This window comes from Mirounga angustirostris, unplaced genomic scaffold, assembly GCF_029215605.1.
Source record: "Mirounga angustirostris isolate CCGP_5_RB_7025 unplaced genomic scaffold, mMirAng1.0.hap1 SCAF_15, whole genome shotgun sequence".
Classification (NCBI taxonomy): domain Eukaryota; kingdom Metazoa; phylum Chordata; class Mammalia; order Carnivora; family Phocidae; genus Mirounga; species Mirounga angustirostris.
Genome location: NW_026991723.1, coordinates 32,616,738 through 32,629,143, shown reverse-complemented (window position 1 = coordinate 32,629,143; position 12,406 = coordinate 32,616,738). Strand labels below are relative to the sequence as shown.

The 12,406-nt window shown below is 38.2% G+C and overlaps 1 protein-coding gene across 15 annotated transcripts in view; it reads right to left on the bottom strand.

Annotated features, from left to right (window-relative positions):
* The window catches only part of KDM4C (lysine demethylase 4C), a 459,829-nt gene that overhangs the window by 168,159 nt on the left and 279,264 nt on the right, over positions 1–12,406 (bottom strand). For 14 of the 15 annotated variants that reach the window (XR_010407538.1, XR_010407537.1, XR_010407539.1 and 11 more), the window contains one exon: positions 9,027–9,135. Coding sequence is in view for 10 of the 15 variants with exons in the window: in XM_064578944.1 (XP_064435014.1) it covers positions 9,027–9,135 (109 nt within the window). In the remaining 5 variants the exon portion in view is untranslated. Of the gene's footprint in view, positions 1–4,317; positions 4,574–9,026; positions 9,136–12,406 lie in introns of all 15 variants that reach the window. The other variant, XR_010407541.1, reaches the window with a different exon arrangement.

The window sequence follows — 12,406 nt, the reverse complement described above, 5'->3', positions numbered from 1 at the left end:
TGCAGAAAATAGGGGCGCCTGGGTGGCTCAGTGGTTAAGCGTCCGCCTTCGGCTCAGGTCATGATCCCAGGGTCCTGGGATCGAGCCCCGCATCAGGCTCCCTGCTCGGCGGGAAGCCTGCCTCTCTCTCCCACTCCCTCTGCTTGTGTTCCCTCTCTCTCTGTGTCTCTCTCTGTCAAATAAATAAATAAAATCTTAAAAAAAAAATGCAGAAAATATGGTACAAAATATGGGATAATTCAATGGCCTATGGGGTTAAGACATCTTTGTCTCCAGGTAAAAGGGGTTGTGTACAAGTGTACGGAAATATAGAGTAATACATTAAGTTGTATGAAATTACAGTTTCTGTAAAGAAAAAATCAAATATTAGCAATTTTATACATTTCAACCTAATACAGTAATTTATTTTTCTAGAGAATGGAATGAACCACATAATTATAGTACCAAAGCTATCTCTCAGATGTTTCTACCAGACTTTAAGAGTAACAATACACACATGAATTCAAAAGAATTAAAGTCTTGACTATCATTTTACAAACCCAATGCTTTTAGCACACTCAGATGCTTGATCATAAGACTTCATGCCAACCATTGTTTGAAAAAAAAAAGATTATTTCCAGTACATATACATATGTATTATAAAAATATAGGCTTTATTAAGAGTTTTCTCTGAAAAAAAGTTCCAAGACTATCCTAAAAAGTACAGAAAGCAACCACGTAAGTTAAAAGCCAGCATTTTTCCCTCTAATTCAATCAAACCCTTATGAAGCCACTAGCATAATAAAAGCAAGGTGTTTTTGATTTTTATTCCCCATATTGCAGTAAAAGTCGATGCCATTGGGGCTTCCGATGGAATTTACTGACAGAGAAATCAAGCTAAACTGAGAATGCCTGACAATTATTACACAGGTGAGTGCTAGATAAAATATCCATTAAATCTGAATGCCAACATTTAATGTTTTATGTCCACATAATGCATGAAAACATTGGCTGTGATCTATCAACAAACATTCCAAGCCAATCTACTTAGTAATCTGCTGAAGTTGCTGTTTTATTGCTTAAACAGACAAAAATACAACTGTGCTTATTATGAAAGTGTAATATTACCTCAAGCTAATAAGAATTGATGGAACAAAGAGATCATTATGTAAAAATTAATAACATTTGGAGCATGACATGCAACAGTCATAAAACAGCATTGTTTTTTTTAAATCACAGGGAACTTTTTACAGAGGGGAAACACGGTTGATGAGGGATGTTCCTATACTTCACTATTTTGCTTTTCAATGAAAGGCTAACATGGGGTGAGGGACTACATAGTATCCTCTCCTATTATATTTTCATAGGATTCAAGTTTGAATGAAACTTTAGGGTTTGAAAGAAACTTTAGGACTATTAATGAGATGAGGAAACATGATAAGCCTTAGAGAGATTACATGACTGTTCTCCCAAGGCCACATAGCCATTAACAGCCAACGAAAGACTAGAACAAGGTTTCTGGTTGCCACCATAAACAGTCATGTACTCATTACCCTCTGGCAAAACAAACAAACAGGTGCTTTCGATATTTAAAATAAAATTGTTATCTAATTTAATACTTAAATAATATTTGTAAAGTTTGAATCAATAAAAGACATCACTATTATATTTGGTCAGCATATCCACTTAATCCTTAAAAGAAATAAAATGAAGACTGGCACATCTATACCAATTCTGTTAGAAAGGAGGGAGTTACAGCATGCCAGGGACTGAAGGGCATAATTCTCCCCTAAAACAACTATCTACCAAAGGTAAAGTGAAACAGCCAATTCTAAATAATGTCCTTTTGTTAGAGGGACAATTGCAAAGTGCCCAGGAACCAGCTTGTATACTAGTAGGACTTACAGTGACTGAATGACCCAGGCTAAATTTTAGAAAATACCACAGGAAATATCAGGCAATCCCAGAAGAAAACAAAAATCTCCAATAAAGTGAAATCAGTGGGTAGTTCTAGTCATGGGAAAATGTGTTTCAGACCAATTCAGCATGCAATTTGCATTATAAACATGAGCATTTTAATGAAAGGAGTGTGAAACAGAGAAAATCATTTGTGAAAGTAATCAAATTTTGTCAGACTTGCGTTCCTGAGATTTTCCTTACTTAACTGTACTTAAATGTATACATTTTATTCTTTAAAATAACTGAAAACCTAGGTTAAATAGGTTAAATGGTCAAACACCAAGAATAATCTCTAATTAAAGCCGTAATTTCCATCTCTTCCATCTCTATATTTAAATATTTAATCCATTACTAAATGAATTATAATATTAATAGAGACAGGCTGTCTAAAAAATAAATTGCTGTAACACTGCCTGAAATACACTTCTAATCTAACCCTCAAGGCATGCAGACATTACAGAGATAGGGATCAGGGTCTAAGCTGTCTTTAATTTCAAAGAGATGCTTAGCAGCTCATTACCGTACTGCACTTGCTGAATTAATGATTTATAAAGAGTTATCCAGACAGTTCAGATTAGAGAAAATTAGAGCCATAGCAGGGCTTTAATCTGAATCTTGTCAATTTTCAAACTTGTGGGTGGGGTCACCTTTGCAGTTGGGTAAACATGGTACAGATGGGTATCTGTGTCTTTCAATCTTTCTGTATAATTATTCTAGAAATCATAAAATTATAGTTGAAGAATTAGAAATAAAAATTTGGTCCACTGGAGATGAGCTCAACATATCACCACGTGTCATTTCAGGGTAATTTAAAATGCCAAAAATCTATTCCTGAGCCTGTAAGTTAAAAATTCCGATCATTTCTGGCCAATTCTTATATTTCACCCAAGAAGAAACTAAGGCCAATCTTAGTCAAAAAACTGATAAGGGGGAGGGGAGGTGGGGCGCCTGGGTGGCTCAGTGGATTAAGCATCTGACTCTTGATTTCAGCTCAGGTCATGATCTCAGGGTCCTAGGATTGAGCCCTATGTTGGGCTCCCTACTCAATGGGGAGTTTGCTTGTCCCTCTCCTTCTCCTTCTGCCTCTCTCCCCACTCATGCTCTAACTGTTTCTCTCTCAAATCAGGCAATCTGATTTTTAAGTAAAATCTTAAAAAAAAAAAAAGAAACCTGATAAGGGACAACTAGGCTAGGACTTTAGTCAGAGTCTATTTTCCAGTAATAAACCAGATTCCACTTCAGAGTGGGTTCAAAAGATTTTAATTGCTTCTGCTAGATGCCCTAGAAACAACAGTCAGGACCCACTTTTATTTTAAACTTCTGACTTGAGATACATCTGATGGCTCCTATGGTTAAGAATTGTTAGGGTGACTTTCTCTTATTAACCTACCCCCTTTCCCCATTCAAGCCCAGACCCAGGTGGCAAGCCCTCTTGTCCTCTGCCTATGCCTATGGTCAGTTTTGGTTGTTTTTCCCTAGTACACCCTTAACAAAGGGTATAGGCTTTTAAGAGTCCAGCTTTGCATCTGCCTTCGGCTCAGGTTATGATCCCAGGGTCCTGGGATCGAGCCCCGCATCAGGCTTCCTGCTCAGCGGGAAGCCTGCTTCTCCCTCTCCCACTCCCCCTGCCTGTGTTCCCTCTCTTGCCGTGTCTCTCTTTGTCAAATAAATAAATAAAATCTTTAAAAAAAAAAAAAATTTAAAAAAAAAAAAAAGAGTCCAGCTTTGTGTGTCTGAGGGATCCTATGGGGTCTTAACTCCGATTTCCAAGCTTCCACTCTAGTCCCAGCATACTTACCCCAAACAGCCACAACATTAGCTCTCCCCTACCAATCTGATGTCATTTCTCTCTGAATCCCCTCTGGATTTTCCTCATTTCTTGAGAGCTCAGCTATCACCTTCCACCCGCTCCTCATAATCATATCACAACAACAACAAACATTCGTTACATGCCAGTGTTCTGAATGCTTTACACATAGTCTTTTAACCCTCAAAACAACTCCATGTGGCAGATGCTGCTACAGTCCCTACTTTGTAAACACAGCTGTCAAAGCATGGAAGGTCTCCTAGCTAACAGAGAACTGGAGCCAGGTGACCACGACTGTAGTCAGGGAGAAATACTTTATGTGGTTCTGCCCTGCCATGCATGTATAAAGGATGATTGATTTATTTTATCAATTATTTCTAGTTCTTTTGTAATTGGAGGATTATTTGGTAATCTAATCCATCAGACCTTGACACTCCATGTCTCTTTAAAATACATTTTTGCCCAAATTAAAAAAAAAATGTATTTGACTATGAAAAATTACCAATATACAAAACAAAATTAAGATCACCTGATAACAGTCTTGTATATTTTCTTATAAACTTTCAACTTACTTTTCAAAGTCTCCAGCAAAACTCCACTTGACAGCATTTTATGTCAACTCCAACCGCCACCCACACCGGTGGGGATCACTGTGTAGAGTATTACTGCATCAGCCACTACATATTCATGATGCCTCCTGTGTATTCATGGGGCTGTCCTTAGTGCACACTTGCTTGAGAAACAGTAAACTTATCAATTCACCAAGGGAGTTAGGTGCAGAGTAAGTACAAAAGCAGTAAACATCTTGAAAGTCCATAGTGGGAAAAGCTGGAAAATTTACATTAAAAACAAATGTAAATTTAAAAGAAATGCATGCATATATGCAGGATGATAGCTTCAGAGAACAAAGAATGAACCATGAGGGGTCAGGCAGGGGGTCTGACAAAATTCATGTTCAGAATATCCAGTATAGGAAGAGGTCTGGAGTCTGTGTCAGCACGATAGAGTGCTGCTGATGAAAACCCTAGTCAGCAAAAGCATGAGGAGTTAAACATATTTTTGAATCTGAAGGACCTCAAACTGGGAAGAAAGGCAACAAATACAAATACACACTGCAGTGCTAGCCAAGCAACTATCCCACTGGGATATCATTACTCTGGGGGCCCTCAGGTCTCCAAGGCATTGGCCATGTCTGCAACGTGGCGGCTTCATTTTAACTTTGAGCATGTCCTAGGATTTGCACAGTGGTAGAGAAGATTCTAAGACAGTCGGAATACAAAACTGGGTTAGCTGATATATATATTTCTCCAGCTAATTAAAACTGCATGTTTTCCTATACATATACACATACAGAGAACATTTCCTGAACAAGAACTTACATTTTCCTTTAACATGAAAGCATATATCATATTAAAGTATTTGACTAATGGCTGATTTCAAAGTTACTGATCACCAGGGCTTTCCTGCTTTTGGAACCACGGGTGATTTAAGCCACAGTGGTTAACCTTGGACTAGGCAGGGAAGGCAAGATGAAAGGAGTGAGAGTAGGGAGACAGACAAATAATGAAGCACAATATAAAGTGACAAGTGGCATTCTAAAGCTAAGTAAGTATGCATATAACAGGACAGCAAAAGTAGGAAAGGAGAAGTGATGAGCAGAGAATGATTCAAGAAGGAAAATGGCAGCACAAGTAAAGCAGTAATTGGGGGAAGTGCATGGAAGTAAAAAGCAGTAGATTACATTGAGAAGGAAAAAATAAGTTGTTTAAATGGATGAAAAGGAGGAGGATTCATGGAGGGTAGTTGAGGGGAATGAAACTGGGGAGCGAAGCTGGTACTGGATGGATCATGATGGACTTAAAGTCACTTATCCTGTATCAAAGCTGGAATATTAAGGGAAATGTGTGAGAGCCTCTGAGCCCCCATCTTCACCAACCAAGGAAAAAGAAATACTGTGGCAGATTTCTGAGCTTGTCAACCCTAGTGGGTCTATCCCCTCACTCTCAGTATGTTCTGAGGCCAGGCAAGAGTGTTGTTCTTGGAGCCTGGTCCACCCCTGCTGCACACACACTCTCCTGAACAAGCACTCAACCACAAAGCACTGAAATTGGAGAACAGGAATATGCTATTATGTTGACATATCACAAGAGGAGGATAGGTATATGTATAAGGAATGCTTCAAAAATAAAATGACCCACCCAACTCTTTCATGTTGTAATTCAACATTTGTATAATTACTTTAATAAACAGAAAAAATATAGAATATTAATCCATGTTTCAGGGTCACCTTGTAAGCTGCCTAACTTAAGGAAAAATGTAACTGAAAAACATTTCAATTAAAAGAAAACCAGAGGCAGTATACATTTTCAGTATACATTTCAGTATACAATTCAGTATACACTTAAGATTTTTTTCACTAAAAACAAAAACAAAAACAAAGAAGAATTAGATACTAGTTTTTAAGTAAAGACACTATATTCTAACACCATTCTTTTCTTATGTATCCCCTCTCTGCTCTACGACCAACAACCAGTGTTTTGCTGGTAAGCATGGAAAATCTTCCAGGAAAAGAACAGGCTAAGAGTCAGGAAATTCTTGCAGATTCTGTAATTACTGGATCTGCCACTAACCAGAATGGTCTCTATAGTTTCACATCATTTGAATATCAAATGGCCCACTTCACCGTCCTTTGAGAAGAGCAACTTAGCGGTGACTCTTAATTCCTAGCTGCATATAAATTCCCAGAGGTACTGGATCAATATTTTTTTCCCTTTGTTGTTTTTCCGTTAGGGAGTCAAATTCCAGCTTCAGTAGAGAAATGCTCATTTACCAGCAGAAGACTAAACTGTTGTTTAGAGACAAGTTCTCAGATGCTCTAACCTAGTTATCCTCCTGACTGACATACACCTACGTGTATATGAGGAATGCAAAAGGAGCCCAGTAGTTAGGGTAGAAAAATTTCCAAAAGAAGCTGGATTTGGAGTTGTGTGCCCCCAATGAGCACTAATCCCACTGTTCATCGTTTTCTAATAATGGTGACGTTCATTCACTTCCAACTGTACCATGCACAGAGGTAAAAGGCAGAGGTAACATTCAAGGGCCCCATGATATAAATACAGTTGACCCTTGAACAACTTGGGGGTTAGGGTGGCCAAACCCCCATGCAGTTGAAAATCCACATATAACTTTGAACTCCACCAGAACTTAACTACTAATAGCCTACTGTTGACCAGAAGCCTTACCAATAACATAGTCGATCAACACATGTTTTGTATATTATATGTATTGTATACTGTATTCATACTATAAAGTAAGCTAGAGAAAAGAAAATTTTATTTTTTTAATATATTTTTAAGGACTTTATTTGTCAGAGAGAGAGAGCACAAGCAGGGGGAGGGGCAGGCAGAGGGAGAAGCAGGCTTCCCACAGAGCAAGGAGCAGGACTCATCCCAAGACCCCGGGATCATGACCTCAACTGAAGGCAGACACTTAACCGACTGAGCCACCCAAGCGTCCCAAAAAGAAAATTTTATTAAGAAAATCATAGGGAAGAGAAAATACATTTACAGTACTGTACTGTATTTATCAAAAAAATTCACTTATAAGTGGACCCACACAATTCAAACCTGTTCAAGGGTCAAATATAATATACTCCAGGATGCAGAATATTCCCCATTGTTAGTATGGAAACTTGTAAAAATATTTAGTCATCACTAAAACTCTCTGATTTTTTAATTTCAATTCTCAAAAATCCTCAGAGGACCCTTTTACTATGTCCTTAACATATTAAAATACAGAGCGTATGACTGCAAAAGCTACAGTCACCCCAATGTTTCAGCGAGACATTTAATCTTAAATGCTTGAGATGACTTTGTTAAACCAATTCACTTAAAAATTTTCTAAGCCATACTGACTGAAATCAGAACTACTCTCCATGGAGAAACTCCAGGCCAATTTATGATGGCCCACATCGAAATAAACCACCTGGGAAAATAAGGACACAGGAGAAAGTAGCTTTCCTTATGTGTTAGTATAATCCATTCCCTTCCAAAAAGCTACACTAAACACAGGTGATGATGGAGAAGGGTAATTAAAATTCAAAAGTAATGTACAGTAAGCAGTAATTACCTTATATGGAATTTTCCTTATTTTGACACTAAGGGGAAAATGGTTTGTGCTGGGTACGATAAAGTAGGAGAAAGAAGAAATGAACATGATGATATTGGAAATAAACATGAATATGTTTCACTACTTGTATTACTAGAGAGAGAATTCCACCTTTGGCTGGTGTTCTAGAAATTGCTACAATCATTATCTGATCCCTACATTGATGATCTTTTTTCCTAACTAACCATGGGGTATAAAAGAAGACCGTGAGTAAAAAAGAAAAAAATCTGCTACAGATGTCTACTCTGATGACTGTATTCAAATCAAACAAGAAGCCTGAACCCAAGGTTCACATTATTCCATTGACAGCATCTGCACAGGCACATGACCTTAACAATTTACACCAGTAAAGGACAATACTTTGAAGAAGGGTTTTTTTATAGAAAACCTATTTAAACTGAACTTTTTAGAAAAGGAAAAAATAAGGCCCCCCTGATGCTATGAGACACTTGCAAGGAAGAAATAGCTAGTCAGTGGTCTGATTTTTTATTGAAGGCAACAAAAAGACATTTTTGGAAAAAGAGAGGTAAAAAGGGTAGCCAGGTAACACATAAGATAAATTTTACATCCAGGAATAGTAACTGGTTGTAAATGAAACTACTTCACATCAAACCATGTCAGTAAAATCTAGTAAAGGAGAAAAGATGTTTCACCACATACCAGGCATAACAGGATAGGGAGGTACTACACATAGTTTCTTACTCAAGATGGTGTTAATAATTTTAAAGGACTCAAGTTAAAAATAAAGACAATGCAAAGAAACCTACAGCATGGTAACTGCATGATTTGGCACCTTTAGAGAAGTGATTCTCAACTTCCTCTAGAGTATCTTAAGGTGAATGTCAGAAAAGACCAATTTTATCCCATCATATAAAATGGGAAACCTTTGTCTAGGAACATAGCTAGCTTATATGAAGCAAGGATTTACCCTTACGATCCAAATTCCTTTTGCCTGTAAACTATCTATTACTTATGATCTCCTTATGGTATGTATGTCTTTTCAACTTGGTCAAATTTCCGCTCTACCAAGCAATTTTTAGACAAGTGTGTTATAACAAACAGAATGAATGCTGAATATCATCAGAATAAACACTGCAAAACATCACAAGCTCACCTTCATCACTTGTTGCCTGCTGCTTCACCAGAGTCAGTGGGGATCTTGCTGGAGGCTTACTCAGTGGATGGCGCCAACTTTTAGCAGTTTTGGTTTCTCCCTCTATTCTCTGGTCACAGAACAAAAGTGGAGAAGAAACACAGTTAAAGACTTGTTTTGAATGAAAAACCATGGTTCACAATGATTTATGACAATTAATTATAAAGAATTCTTATACTTATTTACCTCCTGGGGAATTAGTTCTTAAAAAAAAAAAAAAAAAGTCTTAAACCTGTAAGTCAAAAGGAATAGGAATCCATTCTATTAGTTATTTTACCAAGAGATCAATTAACTATCCTTCCAGTGCATATTAAAACACTATCTGTGGTGCAGGGTAGGCTTATCAAACTTGCAATTAACTCAGCAGTTAGCAAGTTTTCAAAAGCTCTTTCAAACTAATCTAAATTTAGGATTATATATTCATAACAGTATAGAACTGTGGCACTTGGTCACCTCTATGCTGGCCACATGTGAAAATCTGGCAGGTTATTTTGCTTTCTATCCTTATCCAGAAAGCAATAATGCCAAAGTGAGCCTGTATGCTTCCTTCCATTCAAAAACGAATCACCACTTTTCTGAAGATCAAATAAGAAATTTAAAGATTTTTTTTTTAATATAGTACATTACGGTCATCTTGAAACCACTTAAATTTTATATAAAATTTTTTGTCTTGGTCTCTCCAAACTATATTTTCCTTCCAAAGGTATATGAAAAGGCCATATGCCCCTTGACATCTTTGGATAGAACCTCCTTACAAGCTTTCTTGCCCATGCACTCAAAACAACAACAACAACAACAACAACCAGGATGTGACGGGGGGGGGGGGGGATCTCAGAGAAAGAGTTTGAAACTAATGGGTTTGCATCAACAATTGACTAGGAAAGAAAGGAGTCTCAGAAATGTCCCCGTAAGCTGAAGAAGCAGTGGCTGGAAGTACAGAAACTATACTGGCTTCTGACACCAAAACAGTATTATGAGAAAATGTGTGACAACATTCTAATCAAAGCTGGGAGTAAGGAAAGGATGTCAAAATAATACAGAATGAGGGCACCTGGGTGACTCAATCAGTTAAGTGTCTGATTCTTGATTTCAGCGCAGGTCATGATCTCAGGGTCGTGAGATCGAGCCCCGGATCAGGCTCCATACTGGGCATGGAGTCTGCTTAAGATTCTCTCTCTCCCTCTCCTTTTGCCCCTCCCCCTCAAAAAAAAAAAAAGGTAATACAGGGTGAGATATATCTGTGGTTTATACCAGCTAAAAATTAATATGAAATATTTATCAAGTCCTCACTATGTGCCACATTGTTGTAAGAACTGAGCTACAGCAGGAAAAACTACACCAGGTCTCAGCTTTCAAGGAATGTGCATTATAGAGGAGGAAGGCACAAACGATAAACAAGTAAAAAGTATATGTTTAGCATTAAGAAATATGTAATAGGGGGCACCTGGGTGGCACAGTCAGTTGAACCTCCAACTCTTGGTTTCGGCTCAGGTCGTGATCTCAGGGTCACGAGATTGAGCCCTACATCGGGCTCCACACTCAGTGTGGAGTTGGCTTCCAATTCTCTTTCCCTCTCCCTCGGCCCCTCCCACTCATGCTCACGCTCTCTCTCTCTCTCTCAGGAAAATAGTTTTTTTTGTTTTTTTGTTTTTTTTACGAAATGTGCAATAAAGGAAAAAAGGGCAGAACAAAGGAATGGAAAGAGATGGGAAGGAGCTATTTTACATGGGGCCATCAGAGAAGACCTTTCTGACAAGGAGACATTTGAGTGGAGTCTTGAGTGCACTGAGGGAGCTCTTTGGGCTCAGAGGAGTATTTAGGGCAGCAGGAACAGCATGTAAGATGTAAACATTTTCAGTGTATTCTAGGAAGAGCATGGAGCCCAGTTATAGATAGACAGAGACAGACACTGTTCAAAAAATAACCTATTTCTTGGGAAAACTGACTAAAGCTGACTGCTGCAAGCATATACACAGCATTACACTTAATACTAAGAAACACAGTCAAAACCATGTAAGAACGAAATGGGTCTGTATTGCTTAGAAGGGCTGCCTGACACCATGGTGTGAGAAAAGAATATCACACAGCTGATTCTGAGAAGGGGCAAACCAAGTCACTCAGGCCTCAAGGGCAGTGTTTGCTTTCGTATGCAGGCAGTCTTTGTTCAGTAAAATGATAAGGATAAAGGTTAAAGGCACTGAGGGTAGAATCACCTCCATTGAAAACAAGGAAATAGAAAAGTTACTTTCAGTTCCACTCTAGTTTAAAGAATATGAGTAAATGTAATTTAAACCGGCATTTGACTCATTCACCATTCCACAAAGAATCACAGTATCTGCTCAGCTGCGCTTAATCCCCATGTAAAATTAAGTTGTAAATTTTGCTCATTATTATGTGAATACTATTTTCAAATTTCCTTTAGCAACCATTTCAAATAAATTAGACCATATTTTTCTATTTCTCATATGTTTTTGACAAATATTTAATAGTTCAGTAGGTATACAATCATGCATAAAATGGTAAAAGTTATTGGGTCAAATTAGCAAATTATCTATATTTCATTTGGTATTTTTTTAAAAAATTTTATTTATTTATTTGCCAGAGAGAGAGAGAGAACACAAGCAGGGGGGAGTGGGAGAGGGAGAAGCAGGCTCCCCGCCGAGTAGGGAGCCTGATTGCGGACTCGATCCCGGGACCCTGGGACCATGACCTGAGCCAAAGGCAGACACTTAACTGACTGAGCCACCCAGGTGTCCCTTTATTTGATATTTTAAAACTACTATGAACTGACTATTCCAAGCTGATTTCCTTATCTAATCTCCCTTGTTATTTAAAGATGTGAAAATGCCTGTGGTGAGTTGAACTGAGCAAGAGCAATCAATAAGTGGGTCTGTTCAGTGGCCAGCTCAATTTATCAGCTCCAAAATTGGCACTCTCCTTACTTGTGTCCTTGAGTTCCGTCATCAAGTTATATAGGTCAACACAGGGTAATGAATCCTGACAATCACTACACACAATCGGAGTTTGTCTGGTCCATTCACAATCTTAGGATTAAAGCAACAGTGTATACTAAAAGCATATAATATAAATGCACAAGAACATATAAGAAACAGGGAGGCCCTATGCAAAGAGTTAGAATGGGGTACCTAGCAATCAAGACAGGTCTTGAGTTTTCTGAAAGGCAAAAGGCCTATTTCTGTCAGTTGGTGGGGCCAGAAAGGTCAACCTGGTCCTAGAATCAGAGCCCAGGTAGAGATAAGGGAAAGCACGACCAGGTGAGTTAAAATAGAGGCTGTGGGAAGCCTGGAACCGAGGGGTTTAAATGATGGCAGGAAGAGGTC